The sequence below is a fragment of the Galeopterus variegatus genome, unplaced genomic scaffold (genome assembly GCF_000696425.1).
Source record: "Galeopterus variegatus unplaced genomic scaffold, G_variegatus-3.0.2 Scaffold909, whole genome shotgun sequence".
Taxonomy (NCBI): Eukaryota; Metazoa; Chordata; class Mammalia; order Dermoptera; family Cynocephalidae; genus Galeopterus; species Galeopterus variegatus.
In genome coordinates this window covers 378303-399508 of record NW_007727020.1, presented here as the reverse complement: position 1 = coordinate 399508, position 21206 = coordinate 378303, and the positions used below count along the sequence as shown (strand labels likewise).

The 21206-nt window shown below is 40.4% G+C and overlaps 1 protein-coding gene across 1 annotated transcript in view; it reads right to left on the bottom strand.

Moving 5' to 3' along the window:
• Positions 1-20992, bottom strand: part of LOC103590996 (echinoderm microtubule-associated protein-like 6) — a gene marked incomplete at its 3' end in the record, with an annotated part of 206778 nt that extends 185786 nt beyond the window's left edge. Inside the window, exon 1 of the mRNA XM_008573359.1 lies at positions 20796-20992. Within this exon, the coding sequence (XP_008571581.1) occupies positions 20796-20992 (197 nt within the window). The remainder of the gene's footprint in view (positions 1-20795) is intronic.
• Between the last annotated feature and the right edge of the window lie 214 nt (positions 20993-21206).

The window sequence follows — 21206 nt, the reverse complement described above, 5'->3', positions numbered from 1 at the left end:
CTTTGCCTCCCTCCACTGTCTCTCTCTGGCTCACCACCAGTGTTCCAGAAGTCATTCCCTCACACTGGTCTCCCTGACTCTCTGCCCACCCCACTCCCACTGTCCATGCTTTCTTTAATGCTTCTGTATTTCTAAAAACTAGATTCAATCACAGCCACTGATTTCTTGTGTTTTGTTTGTTTGTGGTTTGCTTGGGGGTTTTTTTTGGTGGCTGGCCCATAAAGGGATCTGAACCCTTGACCTTGGTGTTACCAATACCACACTCTAACCAACTGAGCTAACCAGCCAGCCCCACTGACTTGTTTTAAAGCTTTGATGGCTCCCTTCTGAATTTGGATTCTTTATCCTATCCAACTGTTGTGAAGTCTCCTATGTTCAGCAAACTTATCCCTCAGGGTTGCTTTGCCACTCAAGGACATTCCTATGGGTTTACATCCCTTTCTCCAGAGCCTTGAGGACCCAGCTGGCTCTTATTTTCTTCTGAGCTATCTCCAGCCATCATGGGTCTTTCTTCTCCCCACAGAAGACCGATAATATAAAGCAGTCCCTCTAGCTCAGAAGGCTGTCTCAGAGTGGCATTCAAAGTATGCCACATCATTATTTTCTAGATTTTCTCCCATGCTCTTCTCCTCTGGCCCAATTATTCATTGTTCAGTGCACATGCCCTGAATTGTCCAATGCAATGTCTTCACTTGAACTACAACCTTGACCTGTAAGGCCTTCCTCCACCCAGTCTGCCAGCTAAAACCCTAACATCCTTCTACATACAGCCTGAATGCCATCTCCTCCAGATGGGTTCTTCCAAAATTCCATTAATCAAATATATCTTCCCTCCCCTACTCTCTAGTACAGAGGTTTTCAGAGAAGATGCACAAGATGATTTTTGGGGTATAGTAAGAAAATATTATCATTTATAGGTAAAATGCTATTTTATATGTGTTTCCTAATATCAATAATATGTTAGTACAGTAGTACGAGAATATAATATACAAATATAAATAAGCAAATATTCCCATATTTGGAGATGCTCAAAATTATTTTACTGAGAACAGTAGACAATCAAAACAATTTAGAGACTATAACTCTAGCTTAACGTTTTTCACAATGGGCATCTTATTTAAGGCAAATTTGGCTCTCTGTTCCTCCTTCCTGGTTTATGAGTTTCCATGTAATAGAAAAATATAGCTTTGGGGTCAAAACAGGAATGGGTTCAAAGCTGGGTCTGTCAGTTACCAACTAGTGACTGTACCTCTGAAATTTTGCAGGATTAGAAGGGGAAATGTATATATGTAAAATATTTGCATGTATATATATAAATATGTTTTTAAAACTTTACTCAGGGCCCAGTGAGGCTTCTTTCTCTTTCATATCATTCTTAAGCTCACTTTCCAAGGCTCCTTACATGCTCTATTTAATTGAATTCACACAATAATCTACCAGGAGGTCTAGAGGAAGAAGCTGAGGTGTGGTTGGGTAACAACTAATAAGTGGTAGAATCAGATTCAAACCTAGGTCTAACTAGCTCTGAAGCCCTAGCTTCTCTCACCACATAAAGTACTTCTAGGACACAGACGGGCCAGTAGCCTGGGTGAGGAGACACACAGATGGAAAATCATGGCATAATATGAGAAGTGCTATAAGAGAGCTATGGGTAAAATGTTATGAGGGTATGGAGGAAAGAGACATTGATTCTGCCTGGAGAAATCAAGGAGGGCTTCACAGAGCTGGGGGCACCAGAGTAATCTGGATTACATGAGTCTGCCCCACAGAGACTTGACAGGGCATTCTAAGCAGCAGGGCGTGTGCAGTAACATGGAAAGACAGAAACTGTTTGAGTCACTGCAAGGAGTATGGTGTGATGGGAGCAAAGGTGGAGAGGGTAGGGGAACAGAGTTGTGGTAGGAGATGATGGCAGAAAGGCAGGATGGGGCCCAATTCCAGAAATAGTAGAGCCAGAAGGGCAGGGACAGATCAGATTTGTGCTTTGGAAGGCTATTCCCACTGCCAGCACAATGCTGAGATTTTGGAACCTCAAACCACTTGGGGAAAGTTTTTTTTTTAACAACTTGATTTGTCCCATTATTTTGAAAGTTAACTTTGAATTTGGTTAAGGTGGTGTCTGCCAGGTTTCTCCACTATAGTTATTGTTCATCCTTTGTAATTAATAAGTATTTTGTGGTGAAATATAATGTAAATATCATGTTCCTCAACAAACATTCATCACTAGTTATAGCATCTTTTGATTTCATAACTGCATCATTCTGTCTATATTTAATAACTAGCTTTCTATTCAAGGAACAGCCTTCCCTTCTCCCCACTGAGTTATTTATATCACTATGGATACAAGGATTTTTATTTTATTCAATGGATTATAATTCATGCTCACATTATTCCAGACGTTGCCAGTGGAAGTCCCTTCAAGCTGGTTCTTGTGTCATTTTAATATCTCCCCATATTCTTTGAGCTCTGTTGTACTTTCTAGCACAAGAAAATATTACAGATTCATCTTGTTCTTTCCCTACCCCAGGCCTAGCTAGAATCAACTTTTTCTCTAAGGAGTTCTGGTCTTTTTGGTGGAGAACAGTATTCAGAAACTGAGTTCTGGGTGCTATGTATGTTCCTGCTACTGATATGTCATTGCTTCTTCGTCTTCTCAATGAAGACGTGAGTGAGGAAATGTGTGTGTGTGTTTCTGTGAGTGTGTACTCACTTATATACACCTATATCTACACTCCTCTGGGAATTTTTCTTATATGACAGATTTTGGAGCCTCAGACCCAGACCTACTGAGTCAGAATCCTTAGGAGTGGGCTTATAAATCTGTATTTTTTGGAAGTTTAGCCAAGTTGTTGAGCAGAGGATAGACTAGGGAGTAGTAGTAGAGGGAGGGAGACTAGTGAGGAGGCTACTGTAACTTCCCGTATAAAAGTCGACAGACATATGAACTAGGGCAGAAGTGTTAAGACAGAGAGACATGATAAACTGTACTTGGGGCTGACTACACAATGGACGTGAAAAAGGGAGCAACCAGACATTCAATGTTTCCTGCCTGGACAACTGTTATCGTTGCGACCTGCACACTGTCATTTACAGAGCAAGCACTGAGCATATGTTTATTTTACTAGTTACTTCTTACTTTTCTCCTATATATTATATAAAAATCCAAGTGATATTCTGGGAAGAAAATAGTTATAAAATATTCTAGAATTTATGTCTCTTCCACTACATTTTTATCCTATGAACTAGAAACTAAGTTTTTCTCAAGACAAGAGGATGACTTGGGAAGTAACTGTCAGCAGGCCAGCCTCTCACGTAGATAAACATGGCCCAGCCAATGTGATTGTGTTCATGTCTATTATGCAGAAAAAGAGACCTGGAAGGCTTTTTACCAAGAAGCAATGTCTGTAACAATATATCTTATTGTCCAAAAAAAAAAAAAAAAAAAAAAAAAAAAAAAAAAAAAAAAAAAAAAAAAAAAAAAAAAAAAAAAAAAAAAAAAAAAAAAAAAAAAAAAAAAAAAAAAAAAAAAAAAAAAAAAAAAAAAAAAAAAAAAAAAAAAAAAAAAAAAAAAAAAAAAAAAAAAAAAAAAAAAAGCTAGAGTCTGCTAGAGATAGAAGTCATTAAGCTGAGATGACTCCTTGCCATCACTGCAGCATAAAACTCACTGGAGCATGAGCAAAATATATAAAGGAGATATAAGATGAAAAGTAAAGCTAAAAAAAATGACCACTGGACATTCTAACTGCTATAACAAAGTTTAAAACCCATACAAAAGTACAATCCAGAGAAAAATAATCTTCCCCATGTTTATGTAGTAAAAGCAATTCATCAATGACCTCCTCATTGCTAAATCCACTAGACCATTTTCCAGACTTACCTTATTTTACTCTATTGATACTGTTGAGTGTCTCCTTGACACCCTCTCTGCTCTTTGTTTCCAGGGCATTCCACTTTCCTGGTTTTCTTCCTGCCCCTGTGACCATTTCCATCTTTCACAAGCACCTCTTTCTCTGCTGGTCTTTTAAAAGTGGATCTTCTTCCAAGTCCTAACCCTGGACTCGTCTTTCCTCCCTGTGCTCTCCAGGTTATGTCATCCACTCATACACACTGCAACTCCCATGGCTCTCTCCTGAGCAAGAGACCCATATAGACCTATAACCACCTCTTGGATGTCTCATACACACTTCAGTCTAAATATGTTCAAAGCTGAACTCATCACCTCCCGAACTTGAACATGTTCTTCATATTCAGTGAATGATAACCATGACCTGACTAGCTGACCCTGTCAGAAATTTGACCATTACTTTACACCTTCCTGCTCTCTATCCCCTCACACCTCTACCTATATCCAATGAATCACCAGGAATCTAGAATCTCCAGGATACAGTCATTGCTTTCCTTGCATACTATCATAATTAACTCACACCTGGATTACTTCAAGCACCTCCAGACTTTCTCTCCTTCAATCCATCATCCACACTGCAGCCAGAGTGAGCAGCCTAGAGCTTAAATCTAATGATGCTCCTTCCTCCAGAAAGCCTTCTCTGACTGCCAGGCTCCTCCCACAAATGGGTTAGGTATGTGTCCTGAGGCTCTCATAAGCCTTGGGCTAACGATCACAGTGCTGAGCACACTACATCCAGCTGCTCATGTACGCTGAGTACCACCCTCATCATCCTAAGTTCCTTGAGAGGAGATAAATATTGTTCAGTATTGGGTCCCCATGCCTCTCACAGTGTATGGCACATAGTAGACACTAGAGAAACCTCTGTTAAAAGTAATTTTTGATCCTCTAAGCCAGAGACTCTTAACCTGGGGATCCAAGTACCCTTCTATAGAATTCAGGAGGGTTTATGAACTCAGGTGGACTAAAAATTATACCTTTATTTTCACTAACTTGTAACAAACTTTAGTATTTCCTGTTATTCAGAATGTAGACACCAAACCATAGTAGTATTAGCAGTACAAACTACGACCTTGTGATTGTAACCCATGAAATCACAGACATTTTCATATCACATTACAATTGTTGCAGATATCTAAAGTGTCAGGTGTACTCATCACTACTTTGAAATCATGGCAATTATTAGAGCTGCAAGATCTTTTAATTATGTGTTAATAAAGACGCATATATAATATATCGCCACATGTTAAAAATATTTTTATAACTTTATGAGGGGTCTTCAAAATGTTCATGGAAAAATTTGTATTATCTTTTTTTTTTTAATTTTTTTTATTTTGTCAATATACAATGTATATGATTATTATGGCCCACCACCGACACTTCCCGCCCTCCTCCCTCTCTCCCCTCCCCCCCAAGAATGTCCTTTCCATTTGTTTGTTGTAACAACTACAAAAAAAGTATAGTTGTTATATCTTCTTCCCCCTATAACCACCTCTTGGATGTCTCATACACACTTCAGTCTAAATATGTTCAAAGCTGAACTCATCACCTCCCGAACTTGAACATGTTCTTCATATTCAGTGAATGATAACCATGACCTGACTAGCTGACCCTGTCAGAAATTTGACCATTACTTTACACCTTCCTGCTCTCTATCCCCTCACACCTCTACCTATATCCAATGAATCACCAGGAATCTAGAATCTCCAGGATACAGTCATTGCTTTCCTTGCATACTATCATAATTAACTCACACCTGGATTACTTCAAGCACCTCCAGACTTTCTCTCCTTCAATCCATCATCCACACTGCAGCCAGAGTGAGCAGCCTAGAGCCTAAATCTAATGATGCTCCTTCCTCCAGAAAGCCTTCTCTGACTGCCAGGCTCCTCCCACAAATGGGTTAGGTATGTGTCCTGAGGCTCTCATAAGCCTTGGGCTAACGATCACAGTGCTGAGCACACTACATCCAGCTGCTCATGTACGCTGAGTACCACCCTCATCATCCTAAGTTCCTTGAGAGGAGATAAATATTGTTCAGTATTGGGTCCCCATGCCTCTCACAGTGTATGGCACATAGTAGACACTAGAGAAACCTCTGTTAAAAGTAATTTTTGATCCTCTAAGCCAGAGACTCTTAACCTGGGGATCCAAGTACCCTTCTATAGAATTCAGGAGGGTTTATGAACTCAGGTGGACTAAAAATTATACCTTTATTTTCACTAACTTGTAACAAACTTTAGTATTTCCTGTTATTCAGAATGTAGACACCAAACCATAGTAGTATTAGCAGTACAAACTACGACCTTGTGATTGTAACCCATGAAATCACAGACATTTTCATATCACATTACAATTGTTGCAGATATCTAAAGTGTCAGGTGTACTCATCACTACTTTGAAATCATGGCAATTATTAGAGCTGCAAGATCTTTTAATTATGTGTTAATAAAGACGCATATATAATATATCGCCACATGTTAAAAATATTTTTATAACTTTATGAGGGGTCTTCAAAATGTTCATGGAAAAATTTGTATTATCTTTTAATTCAGTTTTTCCATGAACTTTTTGAAATACCCTCATATTTGAAAAGAATTTGTTTTCTGTGTAATCCTATGTGTTCTATTTTAAACATTAGAAAACATTATTCTGTGATGAATTCAGTTTTTCCATGAACTTTTTGAAATACCCTCATATTTGAAAAGAGTTTGTTTTCTGTGTAATCCTATGTGTTCTATTTTAAACATTAGAAAACATTATTCTGTGATGATGGAAGTGTAAATTGCTACAACCACTTTGAAAAGCTGTCTTACCTAGCAAGACTGATCATATATGTGTGTGCCCTATTACTCAGAAATACTACACCTAGGTGGAATGGCATATATGTGTTTACTTGTACTAGAATGTTGATGGTAGCCAAAAGAAACTGGAAACCACCCAAATGCCCATCAACAGTAGAACAGATAAACAAATTAGAATGGAAAATATGGAACTGAGAATAAACATGTAGCAACACAGATGAATCTCATAAACATAATGTTGATTGAAAAGAGACACAAAAAAATACTGACTGTACCACTCCTTTTTAAAAGCACATTTGGGGGCCGAGCCCGTGGTGCACTTGGGAGAGTGCGGTGCTGGGAGCGCAGCAGCGCTCCCACCGCAGGTTCGGATCCTGTATAGGGATGACCGGTGCGCTCACAGCGCTCACTGGCTGAGCGCGGTGCAGCCGGTCTCAAAAAGGACAAAAATAAATAAATAAATAAAAATAAAAAAATAAAAGTGCATTTGGCAAAAGGAATCTATGCTGTTAAAAGCCAGTATAGAGGTTTTCTTTGCAGTGGGGGTTGTGACTAGAAGTGGGTACAAGGGGCTCTCTGCGGTGCTGGTCGCGTTTGGCAAAAGGAATCTATGCTGTTAAAAGCCAGTATAGAAGTTTTCTTTGCAGTGGGGGTTGTGACTAGAAGTGGGTACAAGGGGCTCTCTGCGGTGCTGGTAATGTTCTATTTCTTAATGTGGGTGAGATTACAGGTATGTTTGGTTTGTGAGAACTGATACAGCTGTACACTATGATATATGCACTTTTCTGTATCTATATTATCCTTTGATAAAAGTGTAAAACAGAACAAACAGACCTATGATTCTGAGACAGGGCCCACAGGCTTTACAGTCTGTCAAAGGGGGTCCAACAAAGAAGTCCTGTTCTAAGCAGAAATTCCAAGGAGGTTATATTAAAACAAACAAAAAAGTCAGTGTGTACAAGTCATTCACTTATCCATTCAACAAACACTTACTAAGCACCTTCTACATACCAGGCCACATTCTGGGAACTGCAGCAAGGCAGCGAACTAAACAACCCTGTCCACATACAGATTATATTCTGGTGAAGAGAGACAACAAAGATCAAAATAAATAAGAGCTAAGGAGGAAAATAAAACAGGGATGGGAAATAAGGAATGTATTGGAGAAGGGTTTGAACTTTAAATTGGGTAGTCAGGGAGGGTGACATTGAGCAGGAACCTAAGGGGGGTGAGTAAAGTCATATGGATGAATGAAGAAGGATCTAGGCAGAGGAACAGTAAGTGCAAAGGTCCTGAGGCAGAAGAGTGCCTGGGTATTCAAGGCTAATGTGGCTGGAGTGGTGCAAGGGATGAGGAGAAAGCAGATCACAGAGATAACAAAAGACCAAATCTCATAGGAGTTTAGAGGCCATTACAAGGACTTTTGCATTTACTCTGAGGGTCCTGTTTGAGAATTGACATGACCTGACTTACTTTGTAACCAAATCACTCTTGCTGTTATGTTGAGGATAGAGAATGGAAGGGCTAGAATGAATGGAGGTGGCAGTGGGTAAGAGGTCTCTAGCAAAGAGCATGTCATGAAAAGAGAAAGAGAGAACAGATGTCTTGAGGAACACAACACATACACAGATACAAATACACACATTATTATTGGTGGGATGCTGATGCTGTCATTGTTACTGAGCCATTTGAGAGCAATTTGCAGCCATCATGACTCTATTCCTAAATGTTTCAGCACATATCTCCTAAGATTTATATTCTTTTACTGCATTACTACAATCAAATTCAGAATATTTAAAATTTACACAATGCTATTACCTAATGTAGTCCTATATTCAAATTTCACTAATTGTTCCACCATTGTCATTTATAGCTACCCTTCTCCATCCCAATCCAAGACCGCACATGATCACACATTGCATTTTGTTATATCTTGTTAGTATCCTTTAATCTGAACAGTTGCTCAATCTGTTTTTTATGAGAATAACGTTTTTGCAAGTATAGGTCGGTTGTGTTGTAGAATGTCCCTCAATTTACACTGATCTGTTTCCTCATGATTAGCTTAAGGTCATGCATTTTTTATAGGAAAACCTGGTAAGTGATGCTGAGGAGCCCCTATGTATAAGAAGTGGGCCCAGGGGTGCATACAAAGGGCAGTCAGTGGGTAAGAGAAAACCCAGGGACTACAACGTCAAGGAAAGAAAAGGAAGGGTACTGAGTAGAATGTGATCAACTGTACCCAGTGCTGGGAAGAGGTTAAGCAGGATGCAGCCCCACCCTGGAGGGCTGCATCTGAGGTTCCAGTGGCTGGTTGGAGCCAAAACCAGTTCCTTATGTTGAAGAGTGAATGAGATAAGAAAATGGAGGCAGAAACGGGAGACAACTCTGAATCTCAGCACTTTAATTTAGAAGGGATCATAGAAGGATCTTAGAGATCATACAGTCAGTCTCCTCATTTTTATTTTATTTTATTTTATTTTTGTCTTTTTTCCGTGTCCGGCAACGGATCGCAACCCTCAGTGTTGCCCCCGTACCGGACCGGGGACCAGCAACGGGATTGCAAGCCTCGGTGTTGCTCCCGCGCCTCGCTCAGCCAGCGAGCGGGAACCGGTCCGTATGTGGGATCCGAACCCTCGGGCGGGAGCACCGCCGCGCTTCCCAAGCGGCGCACTATCCAGTGCGCCACCGGGCCGGCCCAAGTCTCCTCATTTTTAGATGAGGAAAGTGAGGCCCAGAATAATTAAGTGCCACGCCCAAAGTCACATGTCTGGTTAGAGATAGAGCCCGTTCAGTGTTTGATTCCACAGGACCCAATCGCAGGGTACAATGCCACATCCCCTCTTCTAAGAAGTTTGGCATCGAAGGAAAAAAGAGTAGGAAGAAATGCTGAGAAAAGATTAATAAAAATAAAGTAGAAATTCTCCACCTTCGACGATCTCCCCAAAATGTAAACTGGCTTTGTCTTGCCCTGTTTAAATCACTGGTTCCCATAACTTGTGGAATGAGCTGTAAATCCCTTCGTGATCTAGCCCCAGCCACTTCTCCAGCTTCATCTCCCACAATGCCCCCAACTCTCATCTTTCACCCTAGCAATACTGAGCTACTTACTCTTCCTTCAGGGGACCCTGCTCTTTCAGGCCCCTGTGCCTTTGCACAAGCTGTTCCCTCCCTGGCTTTCCCTCTTTCTTCTGTTCCCTCTCTATCTGCCTGCCAAACTGCTCTTCATCCTTCAAAGGTCACTCTCTCCCAGGATCTGCCCTTGAACCTCTTCTGTATATCTGTATGAAACTCTTCTGGGCCAGGAAAGACAAATTTATTTAGAGTTGGCAGGTGCTACCTTATAATCTCTGCAGATCTGTATATCTGTATGAAACTCGTCTGGGCCAGGAAAGACAAATTTATTTAGAGTTGGCAGGTGCTACCTTATAATCTCTGCAGATATCTGGACTTCATTTCCCTCTTACAAACATTCCATCATATTTTCAAAAGTTGCTTAAAAGACCATGTGTTTCCTAAATTGAAAGGGATGAAAATCAAGATTTTCCTTACTATACAGTCAAACAATCTTAAGCAGAAGTCATTGAAAAGGAATGTTTCATTCATAGGAAGATCTATGGCCATATTTCAACAAAAAAAATATGTCCTCAATGGCTATACTTTCCATCTAGATCAGCAGAGGAAAAGAAGGAAGAAGTCAAATGGAATTTGGTGTTTGGCTTAAGAGCACTTCAGTAATTAGCCATTATTGCCAAACAAACATTTTTTTAAAAGAAGATTCTGATTCCTGCTTCTCAGTGACAGCTGAGAATATTTTCAGAAAATATGTATAAAATAAGTTCTCCTCACAAAATATGTATAAAATAAGTTCTACAGAAATCTCACTCCTATTTCACACCTTGTTCCTTCTCAATTATGTGAAAAATGAAGCGCAAACAAGAAATAAAATTATACTAAGCACTATCTATGCCCGTGACCATGCGCTGGGCACAGGGCCACACACACGGCACTCAAATCAGGTGGACAGCTGGTGAGGCAACAAGTATGAGGTGATGCAGTGACTCCATGAGGGAGGAGCTGCACGGGGGTCTGAAAACACAGAGAAGGAGGGCCTAAAATAGTCTCGAGCTGTCAGATAAGGCTTCAGGGGAAGAGGACACTTGCATGGAGACAGAAGGAAGCGAAGGGCTGCACAAGTGGAGAAGGGAGGGGTGAGTTCAGGCAGCCATGTGGCATGTGCAGGGGTGAGGATACACAAACTAGCATGCTGGGCTCAGGGAACTGCAGGGAGTTTGATGTGGCTGAAAGACGTTAGAAAGACAGGGAGGAACACTGGGCTGGAAGAGGAGCCAGGGACAAGATCACAATAAGCTTTAAGACCATGTTGAAGAAGTTTGAATCTGCAGGCAATGGTGAGCCTTAGGCAGATTTTAAGTTTGGCCTTAAACAGATTCATTTTCAGAACCTGTTAGATGGCCAAACTCACTAAATCATCCAAGGGTTTGCTTGCGCAACATTCTCACTCATAGCCATGGCTGTTGTCCAGCAGGTGTGCACCAGTACCTCTGCCAGTTAAAATAAGGAAATACTTCTTCACCAGTTGGTGAGTAGCTGCTGCCCCTTAGCCCCACTGCCATCACCTCAGCAGCTGTGCAGCCCCAGGAGGCCTCCTGTGAGCTCACTCCCTACTGCCTGCCAGCATCAGCATCAGCCTCCATTCCCATATGCTCTCCTCTCCCCTGCAACCGACACTAGGCCCTAGCAGGGAAAAGAACACCCTTAGTAGTAGCACTGGCACCCCAGTGGGCAAAATGCTTGATACCCATCTGGCCCTCGAAGGCTGTGGCCAGCAGCCATTGGCCAACACTCCCCAAGACCCTGGCATGGCCTCTTAAGAGAACTGAACATTCCATGATATATCATATCAAATCGCCAATATTTTGAATTTAAGTCTTGTTAATATCCCTTTCCTTACCTTTTCTTGTCTTCAAATCAGAATTTTTCATCACTGTCCTCTTTTCTATTCCTCAAGAAGTCATTTGCCTCCTCCTCTCTTCTAATCCACCTCCTGAAGGAGACTTGCCATTCATTCTTTCTCAGTCCACATCCCCACCCCCACCCCATAGACAATCTTACTTAAAGGGGCATCCCTTTGAAACATGGTACCAGCTCCAGGCTACAGCTTATTATACTGGGTAGACATCCTGGCCCATGCTGGGTAAATTAGATTCTCTTTCCTTGAAATTTGGAATTAAGACTCAAAATATTGATTCAGTTAGATTTGTAGGACCAACCTAGATAGTCATGTGTACTGAGGGGCTGAGATAAACTTTTGGGGGGAGTAGTGGCCATGTGCAAAATGAATCATTGGATTAAGCATCCAGTCTGAAGATAGAGAAAATCAAAGCATATATTATCCAGAGAGAAGCAGAGATGGGAATCCCTGTGATGCATGAAAATGTCTGTAAAAGAAACAGAGAAAGACTAGCTGCCTGAAATCCATGCAGTGCCTGAGAGGCCAGCCACACTCCCTGTGATTAAGTTCCAGAAAATTCTCTTGTCACCTTATAACCCCCTACTTAATTGTGCTTCTTTGAAAGAGTTTTATTTTCTTGCAACTGATGATCCCTTACTTAGAAGACATTCCATCATTTGTTTTATTCCTGTTTTATTCTTATCCATAAAATCAATACATGATGAACAAAGAATAATGTTTTAATGACATTAAGCAGCAGTTAAACTAAAACAGAAGGCCTGTGCCTTAAAATAATTCTCAATAGCCTTAGAATAATTCTCTGACCAGCCTGTTTATGTACAACCAGTACAGAAAGAGCTTCTTTCATCTCTGGGAGGAAGAGCCAGCCTGCTGCTCCCTTCCTCCATGCTGATGGGAAAGGGAGTGGTAGGGAACTAATGGGAAAATCCAGAATCCTGGATTGAGACCATCCAGATGCCTGCCTCCCTTCAGGGGAAGAAAGGAATAAACTAATAAATGGAGAGAGGTCAAAGGGCAACCTCTCTCACAACTCCCTCTGCTTTCCATACTACCACCCTCCCCTGTTAGTTGGCTCAATAGATCTGTCTCCAGCAGCAAGGATGAAAGCTGTAAATTCATTTTTAAAAAGCAAGAACCTTTGGAAGTAAACAAATCCAATGTATAGAGACTGCTGTTGGTCCCTAAGCTAGTAGTTACTAAATACTGCAGTGGTTCCTCAAAGTTTAAATGGTTCTATTCTACAAATACATAAAAATCTATGCATCCTTCACAGGATGTAACAGCATCTTTACAAATACAAGATAGCAACCAAAGTCTCTGATTTCTTTTACTTCTAGGTTAATTTTTTTGGTGGTTGTTTCCATTTCTGTGTCCCCAAACATTCAGCATCTTCTGTATGGGAGGAATGGGACCCCTGCTAGGGAAACTCAAAGACCATGGGTATGCAAGACAATTTCACAGGGAAAAAATAGTCTTTCCAACAAATGGTGCTGGCACAACTAAATAACCACTTGCAAAAGAATGAAGTTGGACTCCTACTTCATACTGCATATAAGAATTAACTGAAAATGAATCATTTACCTAAAAATAAGATCTAAAATTACAAAATTCTTAGAAGAAAACATAAACCTTTATGACCTTAAATTAGGTGATGATTTCCTAGCTATGACATTAAAATTACAACAAAATAAAATAAATAAATAAATTAGGCATCATCAAAATTAAAAACTTTTGTACTTCAAAGGGCAGCACCAAGAAAGTGAAAAGACAACTCACTGAATGGGAGAAAATATTTGCAAATAATATATTAGATAAGGGATTCATATGCAGAATATATAAAGAACTCTTACAACTCATAAACAAAAAGACAAATAAACCAATTTTAAAATGGGCAAAGGATTTGAATAGACATTTCTCCAAAGAACATACACAAATTGCCAATAAGTTTATGAAGAGGTGATCAATATCATCTGTCATTAGGGAGATGCAAATTAAAACCACAATGAGATACCATTTCCTACTCAGTAGGATGGCTATAATCAAAAAGACAGACAATAATGATTCTTGGCAAGGATGTGGAGGAACTGGAACTCTCATACATTGCTGATGGGATTGTAAAATGGTGTGGCTTCTTTGGAAAACAGTTTGGCAGTGCTTCAAAAAGTTAAACATAGAGTTGCCATATGACCCAGCAATTCCACTCACAGGTATATACCCAAGAGACTAGAAAACATTATGTCCACATAAAGACCGTGGACACAGATTCCCACTGCCCAGAGGGAGAGGATGACTATCTCGTTAACTTTTTCTAGCAAGTGCCTGCTTGGTTCTTTCTGGAGAGAAAAGAACACTGGGCTAGGTGCCAACTCAATGAAAAAAATAAATTCTGCTAATTTAAGAATTTAATAAATATACATATCATATATACATACATATATTATTAAATGTCTATTCTACAAGCTTGCAATATCTAGTTGGAAAAACACTGGTCTATCGAGCTCTTAAACAAACATACCAATGAAGTCCTTAAAATCTTGCTGTTTAAAGAGTGGTCTGTGGACTCCAGCAGCATCAGCATCACCTAGGAGCTGGTTAGAAATGCAGAATGTCAGGTCTCACACTGGACCTACTGACTCAGAATCTGAATTTTAGCAAGTGACTCCTGTGCACAATAATATTTGAGAAGAACTGCCTGCTCTAGAAACTTTAATTGCATTTAAGACCAATCCACACATAATAAATTCAAGTTAATGTATAAGAGGAGGCTGGCTGCTGAAGGTGTGTAGTCCACTGGCTAAAGGATGGCATTCCATGTGGCTCCAGCCTACTGGGGGAAGAGTCAGCCCCAATAACTCAGAGCCAATAAGTTAGCCTTCCCAGAAGCTTCCCCTTTCTATCTTGGTGGCAAAAATGTCACCTACATTACAATGGTGTTAGATCCACATCCTTGGGGATAGGAGACACCCTAAGATAGCGCTGCTTAGGGATGCTGCCATATAGTAATAGTTTTTCACTTACCACGGTGTAATCTATATGTCTGATTGACTGTTGGTGGTGGGGTTGATATTATTCTTTATAAGATAGTATAGTTCAGTGCAATGTTTTCAAGCAGTGACCCATTATATGATAACCATATTTTATAAATAAAAATGTGGTCATATTTTTTAATTAAAAATTGAGATCCTTGATGTGACAAGAACAAGTGTACCCAGGACAATAACTAAATGGAATATTTGTGACTTTCTTTGGGAAGTCTATGACATATGGTACCAAAACCCATGAGGCATTAATGATTTGGATGAGAATTATGATGACCTTGATCTTTCTCTGGGTATCTTATACCAGAATTCTGGGCATACCAAGTTCTTTCCCACCCTGGCACTTTTGCACATAACCTCTCATCTGCTACCACATCTTCACCTGTTTGCCCTTTCTCATCCTTCAGGTCTTAGCTTAAATGCCATCTCCCTAAAAGCTGCTCTAGAAACCTTATCTAAGGTAGCTTCCATACCCTCCACCCAACCCAGCTCTCCTCTCTATGATTATTCCCTTCTTAGCACTTATCCCAATCTATATTCACCTTGTTTTCTTGTTGGTTCATTGTCAGCTTCCCCCACCAGAATGCAAGCTTCAAGGGGGCAGGAAATTTATCATGCTCCCTGCTACACCCCTGCACCTGGCGCATTACAGATGTAAAATGAGTTTTTGATGAATAAGAAAATTAGAAAGAATAAAATATACCAACTTAGAGAACAAATAAATCTTAATAAAAATCATCAGACTATAATTTTTTAATAAAAATAATAATAATATAACTTATGAACAGACCATAAGCTTCCATCAAAATCCTTTACTTGATGCTCTTGCCAATGCACAGAGTAAGAGGAAACCAATGAACACTGGGATGGTCCCACTGAGTAACTCTGCTTAAATCTCTTTCTCTCTCTGAGCTGTGCCTGTAAAATGAGAAGACCATTTCTCAGAGTTGAGGGAGGGGGAATCCAATAGATGACATATATATAAAGTGTCTGGTATAAAGCAGGCATTCAACTTTACATGAATTTGATTCTTTATGATAACCTCCATGTGTCCCTTATCCAAACTGGTCAAGAGACTAAAGAATATAAAATCACATGTCCAGGCCTTCATGTGATTACTCAACACTCCAGGTCCCAACCACGGCTGTTAGATCTTTCTCGTCAAATCCAACAAGCTCAATTGTATTTGCAGCACTAGATTATTTTAGCCATGTCACAATTTAGACTTAGAAAAATATTTTTAATTAAACATCTCCAGTAGATCATTGTTTCAGGTCATGTTTCAAAACTGGTGATGTTCCTAAAGTGAACGTGAATGTGGTTCCATTTCTAGACTGAGTTCTATCGATCTGCTTCAAACATTCTTGAAGAAAGCACAGGATTTACAGACCAACAGATGATAAACAGAGTTTCAAAGAGCAACAAGCTTACTAAGTTCTGGTTAGGAACAAGGCACAGTGGTAGGGGCGAGAGTGACTGAGAAAAATAAGAGGCCATAAAGCAGTAAAGCAATAGCTTTGGGCTTTGGAGTCAGACTAACCTGGGTTCCGATCCCATTCTACAGTCTGCTAGATGGTGACCATGGACAAGATTCTTAACTTCCCTGTGCCTCAGCTGCCTCACCAGTAAACTGGAGTTAGCAACAGTGCCTACCTCGCAGGGTTGTTGAAAGGCTGGATGACATCAATCTGTGCACACATTTAGCTCTGAGTCTGGCACTCAGGAAACTTTAGCTCTGGTTATGCTAAAATTCATTCTCGGCCTCAAGGACCCCAAATACATTTACAAATGAAAATATTCAGTATGAAAGAATGGCCCTAAATTATACATGTTAAGTGAGCAGCATTGGTCACAAAGAAGCAAAACTTTAGGAGTGTGAGGCACCGCTTCATCTAAGGATAGTGAAAGGTCTCATGGAAGAGGTGAGACTGAAGCAGGCTGCCTGGGGTGGGCACTTACCATTCGCCAAACACTGTGGGTACCTTGTATGTATCTCTACAACAAAAACAAAGTAGATACCTTTAAAACCCAATTTTATAAGTGAGAAGCTATTTTACTGGTGAGCTTGCTAAGACTCAGAGAGCTTTAGTAAAGTCATCCAACTGGTGGCAGATCTACGTTCAAATTCAGGCCTATCTGACACCAAAACTCACAATCCCACTGCTATGCACTGGGAAACTGGGGGAAAGATGCTGGACAGAGGGGGAAAGGGGAAGGAGGAAGATAAATCATTCCAGTATGAGTCAGGGAAGAGCAGAGTAATCAAATTATATGGCAAGTGCAAAGCAAACAATTTAGGATTTTAAAAAAAAGAAAAATAAGGATAGCATAGTAGGTAGGGCCACAGACAATGGAAAGCTAAGGACTTCTGCCTATGGGTAATGAGGAATTATTGTTTTGTTTTCAGGGTGTGTGTGTTTAAATAAATACTACTACCACAAATAAGAACATTTATTGAACACCATCTAAGGGCCAGGCCCCATGCTAAACCCTTTGCATACATTATTTCTAATAGTTACAAACAACTCTGCAATTTAGGTATTATCACCCCCATATCAGAAATAAATAAGGCCCTGAGAGATCAAGTCACTCACTCAGATGCCTCCAGTAAATGGCAGAGTGGGATTCATACCCAAGTGTCTATGAGGTCAAAGCCAGTGCCCTTTCCCCTAAAACAGCATTGCAGATAAACCTCCCTTGCAGTGGAGAGCTGAAAAATAAGGGAAAAGAAAATGTGAGACTGGCAACTACAGATCCAGAGTGATGAGATAAGTATCTCAACTGGAGTCACTCTGAAAATGGAAGGGAGGTGACAGAGAGTGAATGTGTTCATGACCTTTTCTTTCATTTACTCCCTTTCTGTGTCATGTTCTGTTACCTGAAGTAGAAACCAAGTTAGTAATTATTTCAATCTCTATTACTGTTCTTGTCCTCAAGCCCTGATTTGAGTCCTGTTGTTAGCCCAATAGCAAACACGGATTTAAGTATTTACTTATCCCACCACCATGTTATTGGGTCTAAAATATGGCATCATCCTCTAATCTGTTATCTGTATTGAAAAGCTATCATTCAAAAGAATAAAACTGAGCCTCCACATCCAATAAATTACATTATGCTCACATGCCAACATTTTTTTAAAAATCTGCCTTAACATATATCCTGTCAAAGCAAGAGGACACATATGCTGAGCTCCAATGAGCTCTACCAAATCCTACATCATTATTAAGATTTGTCATGATCTCAGAGATCACATAGTTTTATAAAACAGAGTATGTTACCATGCTCACATGCCAACATTTTTTTAAAAATCTGCCTTAACATATATCCTGTCAAAGCAGGAGGACACATATGCTGAGCTCCAATGAGCTCTACCAAATCCTACATTATTATTAAGATTTGTCATGATCTCAGAGATCACATAGTTTTATAAAACAGAGTATGTTACCAGTATCTGTTGGGCTGCCTTCTAGTCAATATTCTAGGCAAAGCAGCACAAAAAATAAAGCAGTAGGATATGTATGCATATAAATATATCTTTCAAACTAATGCAAAAGCTAAGCGCCAAGAGGACAATTACTTACAGTCTCTCATTTAATAGAATCAAGAGTTAGAAGTTTTAATATTCATGTAATGATTTCCCCCCAAAACAAAATATTTTTGCATTAAAATCTTAGCTATTCTCCTTGCCATTCAATGACAAACTGCAATGTTTTGAGTGAAAAAAACAGTAGTATACTGGAATACACAGAAATGAGTTGAAATTCATAAAGATAAAAGATTGTGCATTGTGGTTTGTGCACTGCCTTCACCAGAAAAAGATATTTATAAATACAAGGCAAAGCAAAATAATGGCATAAACACTCCAATTTTAAAGTTCCTAATTACACAGTGATCTGTGGTTTGTTTTTTTTAACCATTGGAATTGATTTTATTCCTATGTGTGAATACATACATAGATGTTAAAGAATTCTGCTCACCTGTACATACTCAGACCCAACCAAATATTGTGGAGAATTTAGCAATAAAATCCTTTATTTGAAGTCAGGCTTTCTACTATGCCATTATTCAACATAAAGATAGAACTACTTTAATAAATAGACCAGAAGCTAAACCATCTTTTTTTTTCTTTTCATCAATTGAGGCTTCCTGCAAACCCACTTATACAGACAAGTTCATTCACTTTTTCTTCATATATGAGTGTTTCTTTAACCACCTAAGCCAGATACCATCACATACCTACTAGCCCAGTTGCCTGTCATTTCAATGGTTTACTGCAACTCTACCCTTTTCCCACCTTCTGATTCAACAGGGCATTTAATTTTTTCCCCTATTAAATAAAAAAATTAGGATTAAGAGTTCAAATCCTCAAGTAGTTCAGTGAACTGTCCATTAATATTATTTAACCCCAGGGAATTTTCTGTTTAATTGCCACTCTCTCCCTTCCCCCGAAGGACTACATCTTATTTTGATGTTGTAATGGAAAGCACTGCATTAAGACACACAGAGCAAAAACATAATGGGTTTAAATTTTTAAACATCTAACCTTTTCATGAGTCATGGTAAATCATTTGCACCTGTGACTTTAATAATCAGCCTAGCAATTAGAGAAGCAAAATCTGCACGACAAAACTAGGTAAGGATGTCCCAATCACAACCATATGAGGGAGGGAAGCAAAAAGCTATTTTGTCATATGTGACATGAAGAAAGTTTCACAAGTCAGCTCCACCAAATCTTGAGACCATTAGAGCTCTGCATACGTAAAATCTTCATCTTCTAAAGTCAAGATTTTAAGAAATATATACCTTACTGTATTTTCAAATATCAATTTTTACCTTCTGTAACAATTTTTCAACTTTAAGTCTCAGGGGAAAAAAGGCTCTGGAACATAAGCACAACATTAGGAGGGGAAAATAGCTTATTTTAGAAATCATTCTTCCCACTGAGAAATTTGAACCATTGACATTACGTCACTGAATCATTTATTTCATTGCAAAAGACAAATAGCAAAAGTGGCAATATTCTGAAAATGTGATGGAAGTTGTTCTACATCAATGAAATACACAAGTCCAGAAGGTACAAATATGGTCTGTCAGTTGTACTCCACTCTCAGCAAGTCATTTCCCTGTGGGCTGAGGCTCCCACATCATGGAAATCTTCCTTAAACGCCAAAGGCTGAAGGGGATTCCTTGTGAACAGCATCTGGACCACACCTTGTTAGATCACACAAGAAGCTGACAAGAGCTGGAGGAAAATGTGGCTGGTCCAAAGATGACAGCATAGGATCAAAAATCAAAATATGTCTCCCTTCAATTTAATAGTGAGGGCCCCTAAAATGGCTATTTATCCAATAGACTTCTCCTTTCAGTTGGTTCCTGACTATCCAATACCAGATTTTGGTCATTCTGTGGGCTGGCTGGTAGGATTTTGTGGTCCAGCAGCTGCCAGCCTTTTATAACCTCAATGATGTTGTGGAAGCATCCATTTAGTGTATAAATATGCTTTTGGCATTTAAACACTGCCAAGTGAAATATTAGAGGACAAACTCCCCACCCACTGCAGAAATTTCCCAGGTCTAAGCATCTAGGATGAATATTCCAAATTACCCGTAGCAAAATTTTTTAGATTTTTTTTAATCCTCTTGCTTGCTGAGGATCCTACTGAGGAGCCTCCCAGAGATGGTACCCACAGTTCAGGCTATTGGTCCTACCATTTACCTAGTTAAGGAAGGAAGAAGTGTTTGATAGTTACCCAGGCTCCTTCCACTTGTAGCAGGAATGAACACCAAAAAAGCATCAGAACACTCAACTCCTTGGAGATTTAAAAGCCTTATGCAAGGAGAGAGAGACCTCTCCCTCCTCATCTGCACCCCCCACCCTGTTTCTGCTCTAGCCCTAGAATCAGCAGCCCTTCAGTAATTCCATCCGGCTCCAGAGAGAACGCTTTATCCACGGGGCTTCCGGGCCTGACCCCGCGAAAGCCCAGCTGGGCATCCTTCTTCCCACCTTTCCAATCCCCACACCCAAGCCCTTCCCACCGCCCCAGCCTACCCCCTTACCTGATAATGTCGTCGTTGTGTCCCAAGAAGAATTTTTGGCTGTGTTCGCGGGTGTTGTAAACCACCCCGACCCCAGCCACAAAGTAGACCACCTCCTTGCCGGCCGTGTAGTACAGGTTGTTGCGGCACTGGTGACCCCGGTACCCGTACACCCACTCCAGCCGGAGCTGGCCGCTGGGAGCCGTCCGATCCGCCATGATAAGCCGACCCCACTCGCCCCTCAGCACCCGCCCCGCGCGCAAGTCCGCGGCCCCTGCGCGCCGGGTCAGTCCTCGCCAAGGCTCGGGCCGCGGCGGACCTGCAAGGGCTCAGTGTGCAGCGCCCGGCGCTGATTTCCGCGGCGACGCACAGGCACAGCCCAGCGCGCCCGCCGCCACCATCATCCGCCGCCGCCGCCTCTGGAGACTAGCA